The sequence below is a fragment of the Tenrec ecaudatus genome, chromosome 1 (assembly GCF_050624435.1).
Source record: "Tenrec ecaudatus isolate mTenEca1 chromosome 1, mTenEca1.hap1, whole genome shotgun sequence".
NCBI lineage: Eukaryota > Metazoa > Chordata > Mammalia > Afrosoricida > Tenrecidae > Tenrec > Tenrec ecaudatus.
The window spans coordinates 12347854-12374992 of record NC_134530.1 but is presented as its reverse complement, the minus strand read 5'-3'; the positions used below and the strand labels follow the sequence as shown (position 1 = coordinate 12374992).

At 56.5% G+C, this 27139-nt stretch overlaps 1 protein-coding gene across 3 annotated transcripts in view; it reads left to right on the top strand.

Annotated features, from left to right (window-relative positions):
• DNMT1 (DNA methyltransferase 1) overlaps positions 1 to 20336 on the top strand; it is a 38922-nt gene extending 18586 nt beyond the window's left edge. For 2 of the 3 annotated variants that reach the window (XM_075546708.1, XM_075546691.1), the window contains exons 11-39: positions 2244 to 2278; positions 2881 to 2959; positions 3810 to 3847; positions 4088 to 4145; positions 6273 to 6356; positions 6433 to 6542; positions 7174 to 7292; positions 7455 to 7547; positions 7765 to 7916; positions 8187 to 8374; positions 8460 to 8637; positions 10170 to 10267; positions 10524 to 10671; positions 11299 to 11414; positions 12186 to 12387; positions 12470 to 12588; positions 13091 to 13264; positions 14491 to 14718; positions 15524 to 15716; positions 16219 to 16309; positions 16443 to 16571; positions 16680 to 16962; positions 17226 to 17367; positions 17812 to 17978; positions 18151 to 18328; positions 18543 to 18735; positions 18813 to 19096; positions 19621 to 19711; positions 20002 to 20336. In XM_075546708.1, the coding sequence (XP_075402823.1) occupies positions 2244 to 2278; positions 2881 to 2959; positions 3810 to 3847; positions 4088 to 4145; positions 6273 to 6356; positions 6433 to 6542; positions 7174 to 7292; positions 7455 to 7547; positions 7765 to 7916; positions 8187 to 8374; positions 8460 to 8637; positions 10170 to 10267; positions 10524 to 10671; positions 11299 to 11414; positions 12186 to 12387; positions 12470 to 12588; positions 13091 to 13264; positions 14491 to 14718; positions 15524 to 15716; positions 16219 to 16309; positions 16443 to 16571; positions 16680 to 16962; positions 17226 to 17367; positions 17812 to 17978; positions 18151 to 18328; positions 18543 to 18735; positions 18813 to 19096; positions 19621 to 19711; positions 20002 to 20033 (4002 nt within the window). In that variant the 3' untranslated portion in view covers positions 20034 to 20336. The remainder of the gene's footprint in view (positions 1 to 2243; positions 2279 to 2880; positions 2960 to 3809; positions 3848 to 4087; positions 4146 to 6272; positions 6357 to 6432; positions 6543 to 7173; positions 7293 to 7454; positions 7548 to 7764; positions 7917 to 8186; positions 8375 to 8459; positions 8638 to 10169; positions 10268 to 10523; positions 10672 to 11298; positions 11415 to 12185; positions 12388 to 12469; positions 12589 to 13090; positions 13265 to 14490; positions 14719 to 15523; positions 15717 to 16218; positions 16310 to 16442; positions 16572 to 16679; positions 16963 to 17225; positions 17368 to 17811; positions 17979 to 18150; positions 18329 to 18542; positions 18736 to 18812; positions 19097 to 19620; positions 19712 to 20001) is intronic. The other variant, XM_075546701.1, reaches the window with a different exon arrangement.
• Positions 20337 to 27139: the final 6803 nt, after the last annotated feature.

Sequence of the window (27139 nt, the reverse complement as noted above, 5' to 3'; positions counted from 1 at the left end):
GTGTCCACAGTTGTGTGTGTGTGTGTGTGTGTGGTCATTTGTGTGTGGGAGCGCCTCCATGGGGCGGCTGACGGTGTTGGGCGTAGACGGGGCTTCTGTCACACTTGTGCTGCGCCACCGCCAGTACCCCATTTATGAGTCTTCCTGCATCCCACACACCTCCCCACCTCCAGCTTGGCTCAGGGAACCCATAAGCCCTGGTGCATTACTCAGGGGCAGCCTGGCTTCCTGTAGCACTGAGGATGGCAGGCTTAGCGACAGGGAAGGAGGATAAAGCTTTGGGGGGCACTAACGTGGTAGGGTCTCCCTGAGAGCCCACCGTGACGGGGCCTCTGGTTCCCCCTGTGGAGACTTGCTGTGTTGGGAGCACTCCCACTTCCCCTCCCATTCTCTCTCCAGCTGGAGGTTCCCTTTGGGACAGCAAGTACTGTCAGCACTGCCCTGGAACTTCAGACCAGAGCGAGCTTAGTGCTGTAGACACTGCTGACACGCGTGTGCTTCTCCCCCAGGCAGAAACTGACCAGGAGCTTTCGAACCCGGCCAGCACTTACCGTAGGAAGGAATGGACCAACCAAACAGGCTTTCTGATACCACAGGCTGCTCTCATTTTATATGTCCACTTGGACAGTTGTTGGTAATGAAGACGAGCTTGACTGAGGGTCTCAGAAAGAGCTCGCTTCTGCTTGTTGGCAGCCTCGGAAAATGACTAGGCTGTTCTTCCAGAAAAGGAGTTGGCAGTGCTTCCTTCGTTACCTGTCCTTACTAGTGCCTCTGTTGGATGCCCCCTCCTGCCACCCCCGTGCCCAGCACCGGTCTGTCAGAGGCCAGATGGTGGGTAGAGCTGTTGATGTTTTGGCAAGAAGGCTACACAGTCCCTCATTCACTGAGCCGTCTTCTGGGCCGAGGGTTGGCAAACCGCAGGTGGCAGGCCAGATCCGGCCCTCGGTCTGAATAAAGCAGGGTTGGCATGCAGGCACGTGGCTCACATTTGTCCCTGCTTCCTTGTGGGCTGCAATGGTGAGTCCTTTGTGGCGGGGACCACGGAGCCTGAACTGCTGCTGATCTGGCTGACCCCTTTGCTGACCCCTGTTGTAGGAGTTTCAGTGCTCTCCGTAGATAAGGAGCTTGGTGTAGTAGGTTCTGCTTTGGGCTGCTAACTGCAAGGTCAGCTGTTTGAACCCACCAGGTGCACTGAGGGAGAAAGACGAGGCTTGTTTGCTCCCCCAAAGACAGTCTCAGCAACCCTAGGGAGCAGCTCGGCTCTGCCCTGTCGGGCCCCTGGTCAGAATGGACTCGCTGCCAGTGGCCTGCGTTTGATTTGGTTTGTAGGTGGGGGCAGGAGCTCAGTTAGAGTGGAGCCTCGTGGCTGCCCTCTAAGTGGACCTGGGTCTTTCTGGTTCGAGTTCAGCGGTACTGAGGTCATTCGTAGCCTTGGTCTTGGCATTTCTTTTTCAGGTTGTGAGTTGGGTGGAGGTTTGGAGTGATGTGTTGCCATCCCCTCTGTGTACCTCCTGTTCTTTCTCCCTGATCCTCTGAATAAAGTAGGGTAAATGCTACCTTTTCAAAATCTTCAGAGGTTGATTTTATGAGAAGTGGGTTCAGTTCCAGACCTATAGGGTGACTCAGGACCATAGACTCAGGGTGCCCCACCTGTCTCTTCCTGACCCGTTCTCTTACGATTATGAGTGTTGTTCACACACTTTATTCCCGTACTAGTGGAAGCTGATTGCAAGGTCCCTTAGTCCATGGATGGTTCCTTCGTCTTTCTGTCCATGCTTCTTTCCTCCGGGTGGGGAGAGACCAGTGCTGGCACCTTAGCTGGGGCTGCTCACTCACGAATCCCTCAAGTAGGATGTGGAACATTACCTGTGTGAGCTGTTAGCCCAGTAGACCTCAGGGTCCCCTGAGACTGTGTGTGCCTCTTTCCCCAGAGAGTCCGTCCCTAAAGAATTTTCATGTCAGAAGTTTCTGTAACTGTAACAGCCCGCCTGTATGTTCCACCACATTCGTGGATATACCCACAGCAAAGAGAATCACATACATGTTTAACTGCTGTCTAATCTCTGTTGATGGGCGTGTTCCCACTCCCTCCCACGCCTGTTCAGCCTGCATGTCTGCCCAAACAGCGACTCTTGATTGTGTACGTAACAGGATTTACCTAGGTCATTTGGTCATGGTGGTTCTCAGGCACTAATTCCTCCCCTTCTTCTCTCCATGCCTGCTCTTCCCCCACTACCCTGCAGGATGAAAAGAGGCCCAGAAGTCAATCCAGAGATCAGTAAGTAGTCTCAGGGCTTCTCTGCTGTGCTCTGGGCCCCTGGGGTGCCAGCTCTGGAAACCTGGGGGTTAGAGGTTTGCAGATGCTGCTGGAGCTGACCTGGAGAACAACTCTGGGCCCTCCCCCTTAACTTCCCTCTGCCCTTGCCAACTGTCCATCCAGCTACATACACGGAATCATAGCTGTCCGTGAGTCTCTGTGCTCAGACCCTGTCTGTGAGGCGTCGGGTAGTGGCACATTTACAAGCTAATACACCGTTGCGGAGCTGGGTGGTACAGTGGCTAAGTGCTGGCTTTGCTACCCAAAAAGCCAGGAGTCAGCCCACTAGCTCCCTGCTTTCCCTTAGACTGACAGCTTTGGGACATGCTGGGGAGCAGTCCTGCCCTTCAGGGTCACTGCATGAGTCAGATTCCTTTTTGGGGGGTCATCACTTCCGTTAGAGGCACTGGGAGGAGGGGTGGGAGCCTTCTCCTGAATGGGAAGGGGGAAGAGATTCTTCCCCAGATGTTTTCTGAATTTCGTACTTGTCCTTGGGGTGTCGGGAGTCTGCCGGGTGCTCCTGGGCTCTCTAGCTAATCAGTGGTGCATTGTTTCCGTGTCAGTGCTGCCAAGCGGAGGCCCGAAGAGCAGGAATTAGAAGGAGCAGAATCACAAGTTTCCATCAGCGATGAGGATGAAATGGTAACTCCGTGCAGCTTGTTGTTGGGGATGTGGTTGTGGGTTCTGAGGAGTTGAACAAACACAAGAGGAGGCTCATTGGAAATCCCCCGGCACTCGCCGCCATCCACCTGAGCTCCTCACTGCACCCCTGCCCTGGGCGACGGGACAAACCCCAGCCTTGCTCACTGACTTCTTCATGGAAGAAGTGGCCTCCGAGGCAGCGCTCAGGCACCCCCTCCCATGATCCTCCTGGATAAGACAAAAGCTTCAAGCTCCCTGATGGGTCTCTGTGGTTTCCTTTACACGGTTATTCGGAGTTCAGACTGAATACAGGACGTCTGGTCAGTGTTTGGGCGGTGGCTGTAGTCTTCCCCCTGGAAGTTAGATGCAATTCCTGGATGGAGCTGAGTTTTCCATACAGTTCTCCAGACTCCCGATTTTGCCAAGTGCATCCCTCTGGCATATGGCGCTAGGGAAAGAGGGGGGGTGGGGCATGTGTATAGCAGCTGTGTAGTCCCCCCCACCCCATAGATGTCGACCTTGCAAACTCTCTTCGGTCGTTCCTGCCTCTCTGCACCCCAGCATTGTTTCTGGTGACTGTCGGTCAGTGGCTCTGACCAGAGCTGCCGGGCCGGCGTCTGCCGTTCCTTCTAAAGACTGCTCCTCAGCTCTGCTTAGCTTGAGGTGTTTGTTGGCTTTTCTCACTGGCTTCTCTGAGTTCCTTAAGGAAGCCTCTCGGACTTCTCGTGGGAGGGTTGAGGGGTACTGGAGGCGAGCCGAGCCTTTGGTGTGTGGGGAGGGCGTGACGCCACAGCGCTGCCCTGCAGACAGACTCCTTGTTGACCCTTCCTCTGCTGGTGTCTCCTTGCAGGACGAGAAGAGACGCAAAATGGAATGCAAAGAGTCACCGTAAGGATCGTTTGTCTTGATCCCAATGTGGAAATGATCATTCGAGAAAGAGGGAGGTGCTTAGGGGATTGGCAGAACCAGGGTTGGAGTGGCTCAGTGAGCGCAGGACTGGGATGTGGGACCACATCATGTGTGACCCGGGACCATCTGTGGGCTGAATGAGGCACAAGTCTTCACAGGGTTGATTTGGGGATTGTCTCAAATGATTAAAAAATAATTGACCGTGTGTTTTGCTTCCAGAACGGGAGATAAAACAAAGGACAAAAAGGATAAAGTTCCCATCACAGGAATCTCTAAGGTAAGCCCTCTGTCACGTGAGCCTCCTGGCCTTGTCAGAGTCCGGTCCAGGCTCGGATGGCTGCGGAAGGCCATCTGTGGATGTGGACATAGGCGATGTAGAGCAACAGGGAGGTGTGATCCTTTAGGGTGAGGTGGTCAGAGGAGGCCTCACTGAGACCGGTGAACTTTCTGGAAAGGACTGAAAGTCCCTGAGTAAGCCCAGCTGATCGCTGAGGGAAAAACATCTAGACAGGGATCGGGATTGATTCCCGAGGCAGGGGGTGGCTCCCAGGACAAATAGGACTGAAGGTAACAGAGGTCGGGCAGCTCGGTGACTGGGAACAGCAAGGAGGCGGGCGGGAATGAGGAATCTGAAGGCCACCGATGGGCAGTTGTGGAGTGGCATGGAGTGAGACCAGTGTGGAAGGAAAAGGCTTATTGGAACCTGGAGGTGATTGGACCAAGGACCCCAGGAGATGATGCTGTGGGGGAGGGGAGGTGTACCCCAAAAGATCAGATGTTCAAGCCCATTGGTTGCTCCAAGGGCGGAAGATGAGGCTCCGCTCACTCTCAGAAACCCCCACGGAGCGGTTTGACTCCGGCCTACAGGGTTGCTGGGTCAGAATTGCCTGATGGCAGCGGGGTTTATTGAAGTACAAATGGAACACTCCATCCCGCGTGCGCGGAGCACAGGGAGGGTGGGGATAAAAACGGAACTGTGTAAGATCAGCTTCAGTGTGAAGGTTAGCGCATTATCTCGTAGGTGGGTGGGTTTGGCCGGCCGAGACCAGGGTGATTCACAGCCGTGGTCATGAACACTTCCTTTGCTTGGAAGACAAATTGTTCACGTCATGCCACATTGCTCCAAAACGGCTTCCATCCTGACGTCCAGTTCCTTGGGGGTGCTTGTTGGCTGACCCCGGCCCCCCCATTCTTATGGTTGACAAGAGTGTCTGCGGGGACACTCCTGTAGACCTCACTCCACACAGCAACAAAAGTCCAATCCTGATAAAGCACAGCAGTGCCATGGCCCTCCCAGTACCACTGTGGGGAAGTCCACCCCGCCGGAGTCCACCCTACCAAGCTCCTCACGGACAGCTGGACCAGGGGGCTGGGCATCAAGTGATGGACCTCAGGCCAGCGTTGGAGAACTGGCTAGACAGTGGTGTGAGGGCTCACCTGCACTTAATGCAGGCAAATTATATACAAATGGTCTCAATTAAATTCCTTTTCTTTATTTACTTTGGTGTGGCTTCTTAGGGTTATCATTCATCTGCTGGATCCTCCAGCTCACGAACAGTAGTCGGCTACGTATTGCAGACAGCTCTCTGGAGGCTGGCGCATAACACCCTTCTCAAAGTGCCAGAGTTAAAAACGGGGCGGGAGGTCTCGTGCAGGTTCTGTTTATGAAGACTTTTTTCTTAAGGAGAAAGCTTTGTTTGAAAGCATTGAAGTCCGTTTCCATTTTACTTCCTCCTCCTCCTCCTCCTTCTCCCCCTCCCCCCATTTAGGCCAGGGTTTCGATCTGATGGAGAAGGAAATGGGAAGGGCTTCAAGGCCGGGGCCTCTCCTTTTGGCCCCGCTGTGTTTGTAGAATCTGGCACACACAGACATGGAAACTCACCCGGCCCTTTTTGTCAGAGCAGTGATCAGTTCATCAACCACACTTGCGCCCTCCTCCTCTCTCTCCCCTCCCCACACCCCCACCCCTTTAAACTCTGCAGCTCTTGGTGGGAGCACCTTGTTTCCAGGTGTTTGCGTGGTTTTCCTTTACAATAATGGTGTCATGAAATGTTTGCTTTTATGAGATTGGAAGACATTCCGTTCAGCAGAGTCGACGTCAACCCTGACAGTCTTGCGGTTTTGTACATAGAGACCAGAATGTTAGCTATCCTGTTCCTCCACGGGCTTTCTGGTGGTTTCCAAAGATTCTTCCCTCGCCTTTTACGTTTATCCAAAGCAAGCAGAAAATGTGGGAAGGTGGACATTTTGGGAAACTGAATTTACACAGCTTCCCCTGCGGGGATGTGGGTTTCGCTTCCCTCTTGGCTTAGCTCTTGAGCGGTAATGGGGAGTGTTCGTGGAGTGGACGGGGATAGACATGGGGTGGCCTTTCTGAGCCCTACTTTTCTTCATGTCCCCACAGCAGCTCGATACCTTTAGGTGCGATGAATGTGCACAGTACCTGGATGACCCCGACCTCAAGTACGAGCAGCCCCCCGTCAATGCAGTAAGTGCAGGCCGCCCGGGCTCCGGTCTCCTGTGGCCTGTCCTCGGGCTCGGCTTTCAGCTCTGCTGTCTCGCAGCTCTTCGAGCCAGAGATGTTGACGGATGAGAGACTGTCCATCTACGACAACAATGAAGCCGGCTTCGAGAGTTACGAGGACCTTCCACAGCACAAGCTGACCTGGTTCAGGTACCTCTCCCAACTTTTCTCTCCGCGCCTCGCCTGAAGACGCCCACCTTGTTACTGGGCCACGGTTGGTGCTCGCTCACCCCTACACCTGAAAAATGTCCCCTGTTGATAGCCCTTGGTGAATTGGCCACCACCATGTTGGGGGCTGTACCAGAGCCTTGTCAGCTTCTCACCATTGAAACCATGCATGTTACAGCTTTGGTCTGTCGGCTGGCGGGTCACGCATTCCAGTGAGGGCCGTCCAGGGCCTGGCGCCCACCTCGTTGGGTGGCTTAGAGAGTGCGGGTCCATAAGAGCTTGGTAGGCAGGAGGGGGTAGCTGGGAGGAAAGCGTTCTGTTTAGATGAGTAGTGACGTACACAGGGCAAGCCAGGGGTCTGGCGGGGAAGACTACAAGGTGGGGGTGGGGGTGGGGGGCGGCCGGGCTGCAGGCACAGAGGCTGTGCCTCCTCCTCTCCGAGCCGGCTGTGCCAGGGCTTACCTTGGCTCTTGAGGGTCAGCTCTGTCCCCTCTTTAATGGAAACTCTGAGGCTGGGCTCCATTCTCTGGGAGATGGTTCGGTTTCTGGAACAGTCTGGTCTGATCTTCATACGGTGCCCTGGCGAGCACGAACCCGTGTCCTGTCTTTGTAGCGTGTTCTGCCGGCACGGCCATCTGTGCCCCATTGACACCGGCCTCATCGAGAAGAACGTGGAGCTCATCTTCTCCGGCACCGTGAAGCCTATCTACGACGACGACCCCTCCCCTGAGGGTAAGAGCAGTGCCGTCAGGCAGCTCCTGAGTCTGCGGCTCGAGACGCTGCGGAGCGCCTGCTGTGCGCGCAGGATCCTCCACGTGAGGCTCGCTGGCCAAGCGGACTGGGGGGTCTGAGGTGAGCCCTGATCCTCGTGGCTTTTCTTTGGTTTCCTCCCAGGCGGTGTGAACGGTGTGAACCTGGGCCCCATCAATGCGTGGTGGATCACTGGCTATGATGGGGGAGAAAAGGCCCTCATTGGCTTCAGCACCTGTAAGTATTTAACTGAGTGGAGCCTCCTACTGGGACCCAACGGGCCCTGAGTCTGTCTTCTTCCCTGTGGTGCGGGTGGCGGGCAGCTGAGAGCACCTTGGGGCCATGGTGCGGGACTTGGGGGAGCTCCGCTGGATATGGCCTGGGGCGAGCGGTGCCCGGCCCTGGCACTTCCCTTCTCCCTCCGGCTGCCTAGCAACGCCATGTTTCCCTGCAGCATTTGCCGAGTACATCCTGATGGACCCCAGCCCAGACTACAAGCCCATCTTTCAGCTGGTCCAGGAGAAGATCTACATAAGTAAGATCGTTGTGGAGTTCCTGCAGAACAGCCCTGACGCAGCCTACGAAGACCTGATCAATAAGATTGAGGTAGCAGGGAGCGAGGGGGCGCTGGGAAACGAGGTGCCCACAGGGGTGCTCTGGGGTTGAGGCACCGGGTGCATCCTGCTGCAGCACTCAGCTTGGGGTGACAAGTCGGGGAGCGATGGTGTGTGCTTTCTGGAAACCCAATGCACTTTGACACGGGAGGGTCTTGAGCTTCTGGGATTTTGGTACCGCGGGGCTGCAGAGGGCCAAGACTGGGTAGAAACTGGGCGTCGTTGGCTCATGTCTAGGAATTCTTTTTGTCTTTTTCCTAAGACCACCGTGCCCCCTTCTGCGCTCAACCTGAACCGGTTCACGGAGGACTCGCTCCACCGGCACGCCCAGTTCGTGGTGGAGCAGGTGGAGAGCTACGACGAGGCCGGGGACAGCGACGAGCAGCCCATCATCCAGGCGCCCTGCATGAAGGACCTGGTCAACCTGGCTGGCGCCACCCTTGGGCGAAGGTCAGGAAGCCCCGAGAGGGCCGCGGGTCCTGTGGGTCTTGTCCAGGCCACGGCTGAGACGAGGGGGCCCTCTCTCCCATCCCAGGAGCTCCAGGAAACGCCACACCACCATCAGGCATTCTGCCCGGGTGAGGGATAAAGTGCCCACCAAAGCCACCACCACCAAGCTGGTCTACCAGATCTTCGACACCTTCTTCTCGGAGCAAATCGAGAAGGACGACAAAGAGAACACCCTGAAACGCCAGCGCTGCGGCGTCTGCGAGGTACCCTCGCCGAGCGGCCACACTCCCCGGCCGTCTGAGGGAGGGCACTGGCTCTTCTTTGCCTTGAGGCTGGGCACTCTTGGGTGATGCTGGCTCTTTACTCTGCCCGAGGAAGGCCCTGGTCTGAGTGCCGCAGGGAGGGCCTTCCCCAGAGAGGAAATCTGGTGACCAGCTTCCCTGTTGGACTTGGGCCGCCTCTTCAGGGGCAGGTCTTTTCTGTGAAGTGTGTGTGTGTGTGTGTGTGTCTGTGTGATTGTATGTGATTACACAACAGTAGGATTTGAAGAAAATGGAACTTTTCCTTCCACAAACTGAGTCCTCTCCGTACGTTGACTCCACTGTGAAAGAATCGCCACCCCCAGCGTGACCCGGAGAGCGGGCGCGTGTTGGTGTCTGTTACCTGACTGCTGAGCTTTAATGCAGACCAAGCACCACGTGGCAGCTGCGCCCTGGGCCCGGTGCTCAGCACCATCCTGCAGGCATTGCCCGTCCATATCTCTCTGGCTGGTTTGCTGGTAATTTAAAACCAACACATCCCTGGTCTCATTTGCAGCTGAGCGATGTGTTGACGCAGAGCCCTCGGGCTAGTTAACCCGATGGACCTGCTCAGTGGTACGCTAGTATCTGATCCAGCCCAGCTTCCTTAGTGATAGGCAACCAAGATTGTGGCACAATGGGGATGTACTGGGGAAGGGTGGCATTGCTGGGCTGGGGTGTATATCGACCTTGGATCCAGACAACTGCTCCCCAAGTCTCTGCCATTTGTTCCCTTGAGCAGTGTGAACTCAGCCTCCTGTCCCTGCCCCCTCCCCCGACCAGTGCCACGGGTCAGGGTCTCATCTTGCCTGTCTGCAGGGGGACCTTGTTCACGTGTACCCTAAGGTACCCCGATTCCTCAAGAAGTTGCTTGCTGTGACTCAGTCACTGGTGGTCACTCCCTGGTGCTGCTTGCTGAGGAGCCTGGGTGGCATCCTGGATCACTAACCACCCAAGGGACCAAAACAAACTCCCTAGAGTTCCAGCTCCACAAACCCACCCTGTCCTGCAGGGTCACTGCAGGCCGGAATCAGGGCCTTGATTCAATCTGAGTTCAAGTGCTGGGGCAAGTGAGTGGCTCTGAGAACAGATTGTGTCTCAGGAAGGTGGGACTCTGAATCCAGAGGGTGTTGGTCATCCTTGGTCTGTGTGAGCGTCGAGTAGGCAGTGATCCTTGGCTCCTAACCCCTCATGGTATTGGCATCTCTTCCCACTGTCTACTTGCTACTCTCCCTCCCGGCTGGATGGCTGTGTTAGTGTCTGATTCAGGCCCCTCTCACCAACACTCACGCCCGCCCCCCCCCCTAATCGCCCCTCCGGATATCAGAAAGCAAATGGCATTATAGGGGAGGCTTCCATAAGTTGGTAGAAGCATGAAATGGAAAGATGCTGAAAGTTTCCCTGGGCACTTTCGGAAGCGTGTGCCCCCACCCCCACCCCCACCCCACACACGGGTGCATGCATTACTGACTGGCTCTGTGGCTGCCGCTTCCTAGGTCTGCCAGCTGTCGGAGTGCGGCAAATGCAAAGCCTGTAAGGACATGGTGAAGTTTGGGGGCAGCGGACGGAGCAAACAGGCTTGCCAGGAGAGGAGGTAGGCTTGGCCTCCCTCCCCATTCTGCAGGCGGCAGGGGAGAGCGGGACTCTAACTTGGGCCGTTTCAGAAGGATGTGTGCAAAGCGGGATAGGCTGGCTGCATGCCTTTGTGCCAGTGGCTCTCCGACTCAACGGCCCCAGTTGGTTTTGCTTACCAGTGGGGGCGGGGCCTCTATCCCGGCCCGAGTAGGTAGTACAGGAGGGGGCATCGGTTCCCCACTCGAGTGCTGCACCTCTAACAAGCAGCTCTGCAGGTGTCCCAACATGGCCGTGAAGGAAGCCGATGACGATGAAGACGTGGAAGACAATATCTTAGAGGTGCCATCGCCCAAAAAAATGCACCAGGAGAAGAAGAAGAAACAGAACAAGAACAGGATCTCTTGGGTCGGAGAAGCCATCAAGGTAAATTCGGGGGCAGAGTCCAGAGGAGGTGCCACTGCCTCCCAGTCAGCAAGCTCCTGGTATCTGGCCCCCACCTGTGCCCATCGGCACCAGGAGCTCCTGTTGCTGCTGGTATAAAGGGGGCATTGCCTGGGCTTGGGGCAGCAGGCAGGTTTGCAGAGCAGCTCAAGCACAGTGACGTGGGAGTGGGACACTTGCAGATGGCTTCCCCCTGGGCTCTCCCTTATCTCTGAACCTGGGGGTGGGACAGGCCACAAGTGCTACGGGCCTGCAGCAGGGAGGGGGTGGGTGGCGGGACGCTGGAGCCGGCATGGAAGCTCGGGAGCAGCGAGGCCTGGCCTGGTCAGCAGACACAGGGCTGGAGCAGGAGGAGCAAGCAGAGGAGCTTGGAGTTGGCGAGTGGCCATCGAGTACAGGATGGAGTTGATATGGGTGTCATTCGGTACTGCTGCTGGTATTGGAGAGGGCCTAGGAGAGTGGGTGCTGCCTCCCCACCCTGGCCAACTGGTATAGAATCAAGTCACTGGAGAGTTAGGCTTGTTGACCGATCGGTTAACCCTGGACCCACAAGTGGGGGTCCATCCTGGACTTTGCAGTGCGTGCTCCAGCAAGTGTCCTTGTTTTCAGACGGATGGGAAGAAGACGTACTATAGAAAGGTCTGCATTGACTCCGAAACCCTGGAAGTGGGGGACTGCGTGTCTGTGAGTCCGGATGACCCTTCCAAACCTCTCTACTTGGCAAGGTGCGTGTCCTCCCCTCTGCCCAGCCCGGGCCGGGCACCTTTCTTCTGCTGGGGCCACTCTATCTTTATAGCCTCCCTCGCCACAGGCCCTGCCGGTCGAACCACTCCACAGTGCACCCTTCATGTACTAGTTGCGAGTCCTCGGGGTTATACATGGGCGGGCTGCTAACCGCAAGGTCATTGGGCCGCTCCAAGGGAGAAGACGGGGCTGTTCTCGTAAAGAGTTTGCTGTCTCAGAAACTCGGTGACAGTTCTGCCCTGTCCTCTAGGGCCACTGAGTCGGACTCGACCCGATGGCAGTGAGCTTGTGTTCTTTCCCATACGGTGGCTGGAACTGCTTTTTGAGAGCCGTGGGGATGTCCGCTATTGATGATGTCGTGAACTGGACATTTCCCACTGTAGGTCCGCCAACGTATTTGGGCTGCCGCCCCCTTTTCAGACAAAGGGAGAGGGAGGGGAGCTGATAGCATTGGGATTGAACAACAGAGCGGATGGGAAGGGATACATTGGAATGAGTAAGCTATCTCAAAAAATATATTTTAAAAAGACAATTACTTAGTTCCCCCTGATAATTAGAACATGACCCAGGATAGTGTAGTGTCCGCCTCTGCAGGCTCCCTCGTCGTTCCCGCATCCACCCCCAGGGGGCAGTATCACCCACTTTGGAAACCCCGCTTTAGATTCAAACCCCTAAAAGTGTCCCTAAGAACAAACATTCCACCGCCTAAGGCCTTTCTCTGTTTTCGTCCCCCCCCCTCCTTCCGACTGCAGGGTCACGGCCTTATGGGAGGACAACAGCGGGCAGATGTTCCATGCACACTGGTTCTGCACTGGGATGGACACGGTCCTGGGGGCCACGTCGGACCCTCTGGAGCTGTTCCTGGTCGATGAGTGTGAGGACATGCAGCTCTCGTACATCCACAGCAGGGTGGAGGTCTGCTACAAGCCCCCGTCGGAGAACTGGGCCGATGAGGTGCGTGCGTGCCTGCCCTGCCCTGCCGCCAGGCCCTGTCTTGCTGGGTGCTCGTGGGGCTGATGGCATCTTCTCCCCAAAGGGAGGTTCGGAGCCCGAGGACAGTGGGAACACCTATTTCTATCGGATGTGGTACGATCCTGACTACGCGCGGTTTGAGTCTCCTCCCCACACGCAGCCGACAGAGGACAACAAGTACAAGTGAGCAGCAGTGTTCCAGGGCGAGGCGCTTTCTGCGTGGCCCTTCCCCCACCCTGCCCATGTTTGCCTCCTCAACCCAAGACCTCCCAGCAGCCTCAGCGGGCTTTAACTTGCTCCTCTCAATGGCTGCGTCCGGTCGCCTTCTCAGATGATGGAGGTTCCTCCCGCTGCCATGTGACAGCCCAGCAGCCTGCATGCAGCTCCTCCTGCGGCCACCTCTGGTGTCCGCTTAAGGCACACCCTTAACTTTATTCCGTGTGTCTGACTGTGTTTAGTTGATACAAGAGTATGGGAGGGGCTTATGTTTCTTGAGGGGACTCTGAGCTTTGGGCCCCATTGAGGTGCTTTCAAAGACTGAAGATAAATCAAAGAAAGCCAGTTTTTTCATCAGATGCCAGGATTGCTTGCATCTGATAAAGCCGGTGGTGGCGACAGCGACTGCTGTGAAGACTGCAAATATTGCCACGGCCCCCTCAGGTCTTGGTGTCTCCCCTCCTTCCAGGTTCTGTGCCAGCTGTGTCCGTCTGGGTGAAATGAGGCAGAAGGAGATCCCCAGGGTCTTAGAGCAGCTCGAGGACCTGGATAGCCGCATCCTCTATAACTCGGCCACCAAGGATGGCGTCCAGTACCGGGTTGGGGACGGCGTGTACCTCCTGCCCGAGGGCTTCGTGTTCAAGTGAGTACCTCTCCAGCCCAGCCGGGCCCAGGGCCGGGGGTCTGTGCCAGGAAAGGGTTAGCTTTGGGGTGGTTGCCCTGCTGCCTGACCCTCAGCCTTAGTTCCGTCCCTTCTCTGGGCTGTTGGGTCGGTGACTGTGACTCAGACAAGATCCAGCGACGCGTCCAGAGTGGCTGCAGTGTGATGCCGCCGTGCTTGAGAGAGCTCTGCTGGGCTAATTGAGAGCTTGGGAGCAGGGCCCGCCTGAGTCCCATCTGAGCGGGCAGAGAAGTTTCCTCCCGGTGGGCCTCTGAGGATTAAGTGAGTTAAATGAACAGTGCTCAGCCAGTGCCCACATAGACCAAGGGCAGAAGGAGTGTAGCCCATGGAGTGGCGGGTGAGAGTGTAGCAGGTGGCCGTGTCTGCCTGTCGGAAGAGGCCCCTCCAGGCGCAGTGAGAGCCACAGATGCCTCCCTCCCCAACCTGTCTGTCTTCATGCCACACACCAACACACAGCCTCCGAGAGGCCGCCTGAGTGCCTCACGTGCTCCTCTGTCCGCGGCCTGCCGTGCCGCTGCTCTGGACCCCTCTTCGACCCCTTACTGTGAATTCCCATTCCCTCCAGCCCTGGCTGCCACTGCCACAGTGGCTGGACCACACTTGGGCTTCTCGCCGCCCCCCCTCCTGGCATGCCCTGCCGTGCTGGATAGCTTCTCCCTCAGGGTGGGGGGGTGTCATGCTCCAGTAGTAGTCCCCCCCCCATCTGAGACCCGCAGAGTGTGTGTGTGTGTGTGTGTGTGTGTGTGTGTGTCTTCCCTTCATCCCTGTCGTGTGGCAGGGAGCCCCAGCCTCCTGGGTCCCGGGGGCCAGGGCTGACGGAGCACCACCTTTTCAAAGGTACTTGCCTGCACCTCGGAGGGGGAATGCAAGCCCCCGGAGGGGCCAAGGAAGAGCTGCCACCAGGAAGTGCGTGGCTGTCCCTCCTCCTCGGCCAAGTGCCAAGAAGGCAGCCAAGTCCCGTGGCAAAAAGGGTAGAAGGTGGGCCGGGGGGGCCGTGGGAACCACCTCACCTGTGGTGCCCCGGTGGCAAGCGCTCACTGCACGGGCTCAGTCGTGTCGGACCCTTTGCTCCGCCCGGAGCCACACTGGTTTGCAAGGTGATCGCATGCTAATGGTGACTGCAGGGTGACCCGCCCTGCCGGACCCTCTGGCTTTGAGGCGCCATCCTGACGGTGGCGTCTCTGCAGCATCAAGCTCTCCAGCCCGGTGAAACGGCCCAAGAAGGATGTGGAGGTCGTGTTGGATGACCTGTACCCCGAGTACTACCGGAAGTCCTCCGACTACATCAAAGGCAGCAACCTGGACGCCCCCGAGCCGTACCGGATTGGCCGGATAAGAGAGATCTTCTGTCCCAAGAAGAACAACGGCAAGCCCAACGAGACGGACATAAAGGTCAAGATCAACAAGTTTTACAGGTGGGCGAGGCCAGGCCGGAGCTGGCGCGGGCCGCACATGTACTTGGGGCTGGTGCGCTTGAGCGACTCGAGCATCCTCTTGCCCAGGGTTGCCCCTTTTCCCAGAGCTAGGTTATCTGGGGGCGCTGCCAAGGACTCCGTACTTGGTCCCCCACACATTCTGGTGCCTTTCGAGTTGCAGAGCCCTTGATCTTGAAGATGCCTAGAGAAGCCAGGCTGGGCCCTCCTGTACCTCCCACTCGCCCCCACCCCGCTGCCTGTCTGCTTTCCCCAAGGTCTTCGCCCAGCTCAGTCCAGTTCCTCTGGGCCCCTCGTAACTGGTGGTGGGTAGGAGCGGATTAGAAGTGACTGTTTGACTCGGTATCCGTGTGCTCTGCTGCTCAGTAAACGTGTATCTTAGAAACTTCTGAAGTCTGATAACGGGACAGAAAACAAGGAGCCCTCAGCATGCGGAGTAGACTTGCCCACCCACACCACCCCGTGAGAAGACTTGGGAGGGCGTGTAGCTAGCACTGTTCCCACCGCAGGGCCTGGTGGTGTGGGCGGGGGTGTCCAAGGGCACCCAGGCCAAGGCATGTCACAGCATTCAGTGTCTCGCTGGCGAGCAACGGGGCTGGCTTGGTAAGGGTGGTGGGCCTTACCCACTGAGCTCCCCCAGGAGTGCCACGTGGGGCAGGTTAAGCGGAGCTTCCGTGTGGAAAAGGAGTACAGGGAGAAAGGGCTGGCGAGCTACTTGGCCCCAGCAGCCGACCATCTGGAAGCTCTCAGCCAGAGCCGGCAGTCATGCAGGCCCACCCCCTCCCAGGCCAGAGAACACGCACAGGTCCACGCAGGCGAGCTACCACGCGGACATCAACCTGCTCTACTGGAGCGACGAGGAGGTCGTGGTGGATTTCAAGATCGTGCAGGGCCGCTGCACCGTGGAGTACGCAGAGGACCTGTCTGAGAGCGTCCAGGAGTACTCCTCCAGGGGCCCGGACCGCTTCTACTTCCTTGAGGTGGGGCGCTGGGATCCTTAAAGGTGCTGTGGGGGGTGGGAGCACACCTGTGGCCACCCAGTTAGTTGTTCTGCTTGCAAAAAGAGACAGTGGTAGAAAGTATCACAAGTGAAACTTTTCCCTCTGGGTAGTCTCCACCAGCTCATCAAGAAAGCTGGTCCCTTCCACACGGCCAGGCATGGCGGTCTTGGGAAGTGAGGAGCCACCTCTGTATGAGCTTGGCTTGTACGTGTTTGGGCCATCGTAACGCAGGCCTGTGTCTGGGCCTGGTGGGTGTGGCCGCCTCAGACGAGTCCACCCCCTTACGGAGCATGCATGCCGCCGTCCTAAGAGGTTTAGAGCACACGTGCTCTAGCGAAGGGGCCTTACTCTGCTCTTCTCTCGTGTAGCAAAGCCAAGCTGCGCTTCACAACAGCCGAGGGAGCTGTTAATGACTGTGGAGTCTGCCCTGGACAGGGGCCCGTGGGCTTCTGTGCCAGGTGCTGGGTTTTCTCCTCCCCAGGCCTACAATGCCAAGAACAAGAGCTTCGAAGATCCGCCCAACCATGCCCGGAACTCCAGGAACAAAGGGAAGGGGAAAGGAAAAGGCAAGGGTATGTCCCACTCGGCTCTCCCTCCGTCAGCAGCAACGTGGGATGAGGGTGCCCTTGGCTGGGCGGAGGCGTTTGAAGAGAGCATGGGGCGGTGGACTGTGGGGTTTGTCTAAGCTTCGGCCGGTTTCCTCAGGGAAAGGCCGGACAAGGTCTCAGGCCAGTGAGGTGAGCGAGCCCGAGGTGGAGGTCAAGGTGAAGAAGCTGCGCACTCTGGACGTGTTCTCGGGCTGTGGGGGACTGTCGGAAGGATTCCACCAGGCAGGTGAGCACCTGGGGGCCAGGGCCGGCTTGTGGAAGTGGCTTGGGCAGGTCCTGCCCTGGGAAGGTCTCGCTCGGGAGCCTGGAAAGGCGTCTGTTTTTCCTCCTCCAGGCATGTCGGAGACGCTGTGGGCCATTGAAATGTGGGAACCGGCGGCCCAGGCGTTCCGGCTGAACAACCCGGGGTCCACAGTGTTCATGGAGGACTGCAACCTCCTGCTGAAGCTGGTCATGGCCGGGGAGAAGACCAACTCCTGCGGCCAGAGACTGCCTCAGAAGGGAGACGTGGAGCTGCTGTGCGGCGGGCCGCCCTGCCAAGGGTTCAGCGGCATGAACCGCTTCAACTCTCGCACTTACTCCAAGTTCAAGAACTCGCTGGTGGTCTCCTTCCTCAGGTAGAGCGGGGAAAACGTGCACATAGACGGGCTCTGAGCTGAGAGTCCAGCCGTGCCAGGCAATGGGCAGTGGCTGGTCCATCGGGCTCCCTGCTACGTGGCCCACACTGAGGCGAGACGCCATCAGGAAATCAAAGCTCTGTTCTTGGTTTGGGGGGGAGCGTGTGGGAGTTGGGTGTGGTGGTAAAGGGGCAAAGGGGACTCTGGCACAGGAGCGGCTGCATTTTGCCAGGCTGACCGGCCGGTCTGTCCTTGCCCCCCAGCTACTGCGACTACTACCGTCCCCGCTTCTTCCTGCTGGAGAACGTGCGTAACTTCGTCTCCTTCAGCTGCTCCATGGTCCTGAAGCTGACCCTGCGCTGCCTGGTCCGCATGGGCTACCAGTGCACGTTCGGCGTGCTGCAGGTGGGTGAGCTGCAGGGGCGGGTTTGCCTGCAAACAAGGTCGTGAATTGGGGGGAAACAAGAGTCCAGTGTGGAGGGTTGACCCGTGCCTCCCCCCCCCCCCCAAAGGTACAGTGATGTTTCCTGACCTGTGGGTGTGGACAGTCAGGGTTTGCGCTGCCCACCTGTTGAGTGCTGCCCCATCTCGTCAGGATTGGGGGGCGGGTGGGTGCCACAGACTGCACCCACCACTGCTGGTGGCCCATCTCCATGGGCTGCCTGGTCCATGGGCGGGGTTCCTGGTCCCCAGCCTTGCCAGATTGGACTGGGCTGGCACACCCAAGTCTGCCCAGAACCCTCCTCTGGGCTGGCCCCACAGGGTTCTAGCTTGGTTTCCCCCTGCTGCTGAGGGTAGGGGTTTACAAGGGAACCTTCTGCCTACACGTGTCGGGCCTTGGGTGTGCAGGCTGGCCAGTACGGTGTGGCGCAGACCCGGAGAAGGGCCATCATCCTGGCTGCAGCCCCCGGCGAGAAGCTGCCGTTGTTCCCCGAGCCGCTGCATGTGTTCGCGCCTCGGGCCTGCCAGCTGAGCGTCGTGGTGGACAACAGGAAGTACGTCAGCAACATCACCAGGTGAGAGCCCCTCCGCCCAGGAGGGAAGCCATGGGCCCAGCATCTGCCCGCTCGAGGCACTTAAGTGCAGACTGGCTGCAGCTGCCTGACCACATACCCGGTCCCGAGCTTGCCCCCTCTCGGGTGTGCGGTCCAGGGCCACAGTGACGCGGGGCTGGGGCTGTGCTCACAGGCTGAGCTCGGGGCCCTACCGCACCATCACCGTGCGCGACACGATGTCCGACCTGCCTGAGATCCGCAACGGCGCGTCGGCGCTGGAGATCGCCTACAACGGGGAGCCCCAGTCGTGGTTCCAGCGGCAGCTCCGAGGCACGCGCTACCAGCCCATCCTCCGAGAACACATCTGCAAGGTACCCACGGCCGCCGGCTGCAGCACTCTGTTCCTGCTTTTCCTGGAATGGGCCCCAGATGCCAGGTCCCCCTGCCCCTGCCCGCTGCCTTGTAACCGTGCTCAGAGCTTGTTGCCTGACTGTCACTCCTCACTGGATGCCAGCATCCCCGGGTAGGTGTTCCCAGGGGCCTGCAGCTGCAATCTGACCCTGGCCTCCCTCCCCGTCCCCTCAGGACATGAGCGCCCTGGTGGCTGCCCGCATGCGACACATCCCCCTGGCCCCAGGCTCGGACTGGCGCGACCTGCCCAACATGGAGGTGCGGCTGTCGGACGGCACCATGACCAAGAAGCTGCGATACAACCGCTACTACATCATGGAGGGCGACAAGCCCAAGCCCATCCGTGGGGTCTGCGCCTGCATACAAGGTGGGCCTCTCGGCTGCCAGCTACCTGGGGGTCTAGGTGTGGCCTCCGCCGAGTCTGACCGAGCTTGTTGCCCGCAGGAAAGAACTTCCCCTGTGACTCGCCTCGGCAGTTCTACACCCTCATCCCCTGGTGCTTGCCCCACACGGGGAACAGGCACAACCACTGGGCCGGCCTCTATGGGCGGCTCGAGTGGGACGGCTTCTTCAGCACCACCGTCACCAACCCTGAGCCCATGGGCAAGCAGGGCCGCGTGCTGCACCCCGAGCAGCACCGTGTGGTCAGCGTGCGGGAGTGCGCCCGCTCCCAGGGCTTCCCCGACGCCTACCGCCTGTTCGGCAACATCCTGGACAAGCACCGGCAGGTCAGCGGGTCGAGGCCGGCCCGGCCCTCGAGGGGGTTCTGACTGGCCCTCACCAGGAGGTGCCCAGGCTGGACAAGTGGTATGGGGAGGACCCGCAACCCAGCTATGGGCCTGGCCCGCAGTCAGTTCAGGTGGCCAGTGAGCACCCAGGCCTGGTCAGCCCTCGCTGCTTTGTGCCCTGTGCAGATGGTCACACTGGGGGACCTGTCTGCCCCGCTCTCCACCCCACCCCACCCCCTGACTGAGGGAGTGTGAGTCTGCCTGGTCTCTGAGCACGGCTTTCGCTCCTGACTGGTGGGGTCGAGGTGGAGACTTCTCCAAGAGCCGTTCTGACGCAGTGCACCTGAGCGCGGGAAGGGGCCGCAAGCCAAGCCGGGAGTTCCGTGTGTCTTGGCGTTTCTATACAGATCCCTTCTCCAGCGGTCCAGGACTCAGTCCTCCCTATGGCATTGCTTACTTAGAAGGAGGGACACGGGTGCTAGATCCTGGCAGTTTAGACCAAGCCTCCACCCCTTCCCCTGTAGGTCGGGAATGCCGTGCCACCACCTCTGGCTAAAGCCATTGGCTGGGAGATCAAGCTCTGCATGTTGGCCAAAGCTCAAGAGAGCCCTGAAGGTATGGTTGGCCCTGACTGCCTGCTGGGGAGGGGGTGTGTGGGGGGGCCCCCTGTCCCTGTGGGCTGGCCTTCTGTCTCCCCTTTGGTGTGGGGCCCTGTCCTCCTGGCCAGAGGGAGTTGTGCTCCGAGCACAGTCTGGCTCAGAGCAGGTGTGGGGTCAGGACTGGCTGGTGGGAGCCTGCCCCACAGCTGATCAAGTGACCTGCTCGGGGCACCCCCTTTTAAGGGGTGATGGTAGTGTGGCATTACACCCTGCCCTGGGGTGACTCTGTCATTTCTCCCCCTGCAGTTAAGGTCAAGGAGGAGAACACCGAGGACTAGCCCTGCCCCTCCCACCCACCGCGTGTCCGACGCCAGGAGTCCCCAACATGCACTGATGCTGTATCTTCCACCTGTCGAACTGTCGGTCCCAGTCTGTCGTGCTCGGTGTCAGTGGCCCTGACTAGCCGTGAGGCCCACTCTCCGTAACCACGTAGTGCTCATGTCGTGCAGTGCTCTGCACTCTGGGTTTTACACGTTTTTTATGATGCATTCTATCTACCACTGTGCCGAGTGGGAACTGAGACTTTATGTAATTTTTATATGTTGTAATATTTCTTCAAATAAATCGCAATTATAAACCGCTCTGGGTGGTGGCTTATGATTTAGCCAGCTCCACATTTCTGGCTGCCTCCCCTTGCCGGGCGCCCCTACCCCCCCCACCCCTCCCCCTGTCCAGGCATCTCTGGAGTAGATACACCCCCCCTGGGGCAGGCTAGTGACCTTGTGAGGCTCAGTTCTGGCCACTGAGATGCAAGTGGAATTTGCTAGAATGGTTTCTAGGAACACTAAGAGGAGTGGTCTGCGCTGGCCTCTCCCAGCAGCCTCTGTAACTGATGATAGGCATCACCAAGCTGCCCACCTCCAGGCAGACCCTGAGCTGCTTCCTGTGGCTTTCGGCTGACCCTGAGCCCACGGAAGCCAAGATCAGGCAGCCCCAGGTCGGTCTGGGAAGGCGCTGTGCACTGCCTCGGAGCGAAGCCCCCGGGGACCTGTGGGCACCAGCACGCCTGGCCAAGAGGGCCACTGAGGGCATGGTGAGCACCTGTCCCGCCGTCTCTGCTGGGTTCAGGCGAGAGTGGGCAGGGTGTTCCTGAGGCAGAAGACTGAGGGCCTGAATATAACTCTGGAAAGTTTCCAAGTTGTTCAACCATACCCCCCTTTCTCCTGTGGCCCCCTGATGGCTTTCTGGGTAAGTGTTTGGCTGCTAAATGTAAGAGCAGCAGTTCCCGCCCGTCCACAGGAGAAAGACGAGGCTGTCTCTTACCCTAATGAGATGTTCTCTGAAACCCTAAGTTCTCTGCCCTACAGGCACCCTAGGAATCTGCTGACTCGATGGCAGTGAGGGGGAGGTGTTCTGGGGGACACAGCACTGCACTGGACACCCTTGGTCTATGTTCTCGCTCTCGCCCCCTTAACACCCAGCAGACTTCTGAGCCATTGACTAGACTTGACTCCAGGCCGTGCTGGTAAGTGGCACCTCGGAGGAGAGGCGGACCCTGTTGGACCAGCATCTACACATCCCCAAGGGGCTAGGCTTTGGAGAGGACGGGAGGGGACCAGGCTGGAAAAAAGGGCACCATGCTTGCTGCGGTGTGGGGGGTCAGTCAAAATATCCCACGTTGGGTTGACAGTGGCAGCAACAATGGGCTTGCAGAGAACCACGAGGATGGGGCGGGGCAGTTCTAGCCTGCGGCTGTACATCAGGACTGAGCTGGTCAACCTACGAGTGTGGGAAAGAGGACTAGGACTCTAGTCCCTAACCTAGAGGGAATCTGGAAAGCTGGTGTTCCACGGTAGGAAAGCCACCACTGGTCAGTCCAAGTGCGTTTTCCTGCGTTAACTCAGGTTCTCCCCTCACAGCTAGGCTGCCTTAAAGTGAGCCCATGTTGATTCCGTCTCCCTGTAGAAGCAGACAGCCCTGTTATCTCCTGCTGCTGCGGCCTCCCAACCCCTCTTATACCTTCCCCCCCATGGTAGATGGACTGGGGGCTACATTAACATTCTCATTAATTTTGCCTTGACAGTTTTCAATGTAGAGAAAATAACCATGTTGCCCCTGTAGCGCTTTTGAATTTAATGCATGAAAGGAACTGTGGGATACAGATAGGTTTTCCCCCAGGTTGTCACCTGCTTGCTAGCCCTGTGTCGTCAGCTGCTTAGAGGGATCCTTCCTGAGGGCAATCAGACACTACCATCAGTCCACCATCACACCCTACTGATAAGGAGCCTGATCGTTTCCCTGCAGGAGCCCAGAGACCATGTCCAGCGACTCAAGGACGGTCACCATGAAACTGCCATCTGGGATCCGCCCATCTTGTCACACGTGCACCCCTAGGCCCTCCCCTTCCTAGTGTGTGTGCACCCCTAGTGCGTCTCCTCCCACTGCTGTGTTGCCTGTGGTACAGTCCCTTCCTGTTCCTCATGTATGTGGTCACCTGTAATCAAGGGGGCTTGCACGCCCCTAAGTGTATATAATCCTTGGTCAGGAATATACTCGAGGCTCCTCTCTCCTCCTACCTCCACGTGGACCACCAGGAGGGACTGAGGTCAGATGCTACCATGAAATGTGTATGGCTCCTTTATTGTATCTTCCCTCCTGTTCTCTGACTTTACTATAATCGTTATGCATTACCGTCGTACAGTTGCGCCTACGAGCCCCGCGGTGGTTAGAGGCTGGTTTGCTCTACCATAAGAGCTGTCTTCACAGGGGCAACCTCCCATCCAGTTCTGCCTCCACAGATGACTACACCCCTGTGTTTACAAATGGGATCAGCACCATATAGACCCCCTTTTTAAAAATCATTTTATCAGGAGCTCTTATAGCTCTTACCAGAATCTATACATCCATCCATTTTCAACACGAGTTTTCTTAGTGGGGGAAGGGAGGGCAAGTAGGTATTTATAATTTGTAGAAGGAATGCCTGTATTGTAAACTATTCTAAAAAAAACCCTCACTTTCAGTCAGTTCTGACATATTTGACCCGACAGGGCAGAGTAGAGCTGGTCCTGTGGGTTTCCGGTACCATAACTCTTTACCAGAATAAAAAGCCTCATCTTTCTCCTGTGCAGTGGCTGATGGTTCCAAACTACTGACCTTTAGGTTAGCGACCCAACTTGTAACCACAGCACCTCCAGGGCCGCTGGAAATCATTCTAGTGTTTGGAAGTAACGGCTGTTCCTCAGTGTGGCTGGTCGAGTTGTGCACATGTTTTTGTGCACAGGTGTGACTCCACCCCTGGGATACATTTCTAGGGCATTACATTGCTGGCTCACAACTTAAGAATTTGCTATTTACTTTAGAAACTTCTGGCCCCTTTGCCTTGCAATGCCTCTGAAAGCAAGGTAGTCGTCAGCTGCTCTACTGGCCCCTCCCACACCTCACCCCTGGGGAGATTCAGCCAAATTTCCACTGTTACTGCATGCGCTCAAACGTGCCTGCACTGTCCGATGTAGAAGTATGGCCTTGGGGTGTGCTGCTGGAGTTTCCATCAGTGCTAGAGAAGTCAGGCTGGACTCGGTGATCTTTAACTAGATGGCCCAGAAAGGAAAAAACAGAACAAAAGCCAATGTCAGCTGTTTCTACCGAAGATCAAAAATTTTTAAATTCAAGTAAAAGAAATGCTAAAGGTCTCTGGATATTTGGTAGGGAAGGCATCCCATTGACCTAGTAGGAGAATGAAATAAGCGAAGACGGTCTGGGGCCCCACAGAGAAGAACCCAACTTCACGTCTGCCCAAGGATGGATCGATGCCTGTGGGCCAGAGGTCAGCCGTGCCTCCAGCTGCCTCCAGCCTGTTCTTGCACCAACCGCCTCTCCACCCCATGCTTTGCAACTTCATTTCACCACACACTTTACTGGCGAGTCTTCCTTTTTAAGAACAGGTCAGCCTTTGTTTTATTCAGACCTTTACGTCCCTCGGAGCATGTCTGCTTGGCTGGGTTTGATCATCATGGATCCACCTCATGATTGAGGGGGTTGATCAGGGAAGCTAAGAGGTTACTCTAAGTCAGCATCAGCATAATCATGAGGCTGTGGTCCTTTCGTCCCAATCAGGGCCTCTTCTCAGCCAGGCTGGCAGCCACATGTCTCTGACTCTCAGCCCTTCAGCTCTGTGACCCTTTGTCCTCCGCCTCCTCCTCTGAGCTGGGGAGTCCACCGCTCTGTCACTTCAGGCAGGGATCTTGCACGCCCTCTACCGGCGGCTCCTTTCTGGGTGGTCAGGGGATTCCCGGTCCTGCTGCCGAGAGGACCATCCTTCACAGAGCAGAGGGACTAAAGAGACCACCAATTCCCAAGCTAGCGCCCTCTGCGTTGGATAAGAGTCCTAAAGACTACGGTTCGAAGAGGCGCTGTGAAATGTCCATACGTCCTCCTAGCCAGCATTCCTTACGGGATGGCTTATGTCTGTGGGTTATGAATCTGATCCGCAGGGAGTTCTGTGTTGTGATTAAAGTGGGTTGTAACCTTAGTCACCTGGGAGTATGCTCGGCGGAAAGACAAAACCCATCAGAGCCTTTCTTCTGTGGTGAGACCACCTCGGAGGCAGAGGGAGAAATCCCGGGATCTTTGTCTGGAGAGGTGGATGCTGAGACCAGAGGCTGAAACGAGACCATGAGACTGGACCGAGGATCAGCCGAGACTGAGGCAGAGCAGAGGGCTGGCTTCCTGCCCTCAGAGACAGAAGCCAAGGGACCAGGTGGCTGAGAGGCTGAGGACCTGAGGGAGACACAGACTTGGCTGTTGGCAGAGGAGAGGCACCCAATGACGTGTCCTTACTGTTGACTGGTCCTGTCTTGTGGTAACCTCTTAAGCTCCCCAAGAAACCTCCCCCATCCTGAGTGCTTCCTGTGAGGCCCTTGCAATGATTGATCAACGCCAGCACGGAAGTAAAGTGTGGGAGGACTGGCTGGTGTCAGAAGACAGACAGAGAGGTGGCGGGCATGGCCGACTTCTGCCCTTGTGCCAGTAGAAGCCAGAGGAGGTCAGATAGGGCCTGCACATAGCAAGCCACTTCATGTTGCCACACCCCTTACCGGAGAGGAGTATTACTTTTTGGAAGAACAGGGCCAGCCCTTGTGTTAGTCAAACATTCTTCACGCCCCCAATTCGTTGGCCATTAAGGAGATGGGCTAACATCACAGTGTCTGTGTGGATGGCGCAGGACCGGGCAGGGCTTCATTCTGTTAAGGTCACGAGGGATTGGAACCAACCAGAAGGCACCTAACAAGAACGATGTATCGCTCTTTCATTACTAATATAAAGAGAACACTTCCTTATCGTCTAAATGGTGGCCTGTGGCTTACAGAAAGATTATTCATTTTAGTTGACTGGTAACTGTGCTTTTGACATGTATGTGTGCTTAAGGATATGCATATAGGAGTCCTATATGTGCTTTGGGCTGCAGTCCGCATGGTCGGCAGTTCGAAACCACGGGCAACTCCATGGGAGAAAGACTGGGCTTTGTACTCCTGTCAACAATTACAGATTTGGAAATCCACGGGGGTGGGTGGGGAGGTGTTGGCTTGAGTCAGCATGGACCCGATGGCAGTGAGTTATTTTGGTTGGTGGCGTAGTGGGTCCCACGTGGGGCTGCTAACCACAAGATTAGCCACTTGAAACCACCAGCTGCTCCTCGGGAGAAAGATGAGGCTTTCTACTCCTGTAAAGAGTTCTATAGTCTTGATCGATTGTGGTAATGATTGTACAACTCCTCTTGATGGTTACATCATCTGGTGTCAATTTGGGAGTTGAGAGGATTAAGCGTGAAAGTGAAGTCTAGTCTGCCAGTCGGGTCATAGCCAGTGAGCCCTCTGTGATAGTTAAGGTTGATTGTGCCAACCTGGCCAATAAACACATGTGGGGTTACTTGAAGGGCGGAGAGATAAATGGCTCTGTAAGCCTCACCTTTGTGGTTTTCAGGTCTCTTGTTCCCTGATGGTCGCACCAGGGTGCAGCTGCCTTAGCTAGTTCCCTGCCTCAGCTGGCAAGGCTCACTTCCTGTGGGACATGCCCAAGGAGAAGCCACATGGGCCTACCTCGATGCAGCTCTAGGTGCTGGAGCAGCCGTGTGGAGACCCCTGCCGCTGAGATGCTTACGCACTCACTGATTCGGCTTTCCTCCTGCGTCGGCGTCATTGTGTGGGTTTTGCGAGGTTGAGGAGGACTGTAGATTGGTATCGGACATATGGGCTAATGTCGGACTTACGGGCTTCGACTGGACTGGGTTGGGATGCTTTCTTAATGTACACGTACACATTTTTTTTTCTTTTTTTTTTTAAATTTTAACAATTTATTGGGGCTCATACAATTCTTTTCACAGTTCATGCATATACATACATCAATTGTATAAAGCACATCTGTACAGTCTTTGCCCTAATCATTTTTTTCTCTTTTCTTCTTTTACATTTTATTAGGGACTCATACAACTCTTACCACAATCCATACATATACATACATCAATTGTATAAAGCACATCCATACATTCCCCGCCCCAATCATTCTCAAGGCATTTGCTCTCCACTTCACGTACACATTTTATATAAAACTCATATGCATGAGTTTCTGTGGGTTTGTTTCTCTAGTCTACCCAGACTAACACACAGCCTCTGTGTGGGCATGGCCTTCTCCTGAGAATTCTGGGAACACCAGTATTTTTCCTCCTTGGAGGCAGAGACACACTCTTCCTGAGAGACGCTCTACTCACAAGACACATGGCACTATGCTGATAGACCCTGTGCCCTGGGAACTGGAGGAACGCGTGGAGACCCCTGCCAGCACTGAGATGTTTCTACCACCACTGCATCTACAAGGCTTTGCACCCACTGGCCTGTGATCTTCCTGCATTCGGCATCATTGCATGTGTTTCATCAGTCTGAAGAGAACTTTATAGCTTGGTCTCGGACATATGGGCTGATATTGGACTTATGGACTTGATCTCGACTGGGCTGGGATGTTTTCTCAATATTTGACTGCCCCTGAATATAAAGCTCTTTCTTATACACTTGAGTATCTATGAATTTGTTTCTCTAGTCCTCCCAGACTAACCCAATATGATCGAACTATTTGAATTATGACATGGGTTATGTGCCAATGAAACTTTTTTTTAAAAGCTTCAGTCCCAGAAACCCACAGGGGCGGTCAGCTCTCTTCTGTCCTAGAGGATGGCTGAGTCAGAATCGGCTTGGTGGCAGTGAGGCTAAGAATGTAGAGAGATAGCTACAATTTACTGCATCCCCTGATTTCTGCGGTGTTGTTCCAGGCCAGGCCGCAGGCATTCTCTCCTCCCTGCTTTGGTGTAAGAAGTACAGCTCGGCCTGCTGCTTTCTGCTGTGCTCAGGAGTGAAGTTCCAGGAACAGCCCAAGGGCACCAACAGCCTGGGAGATG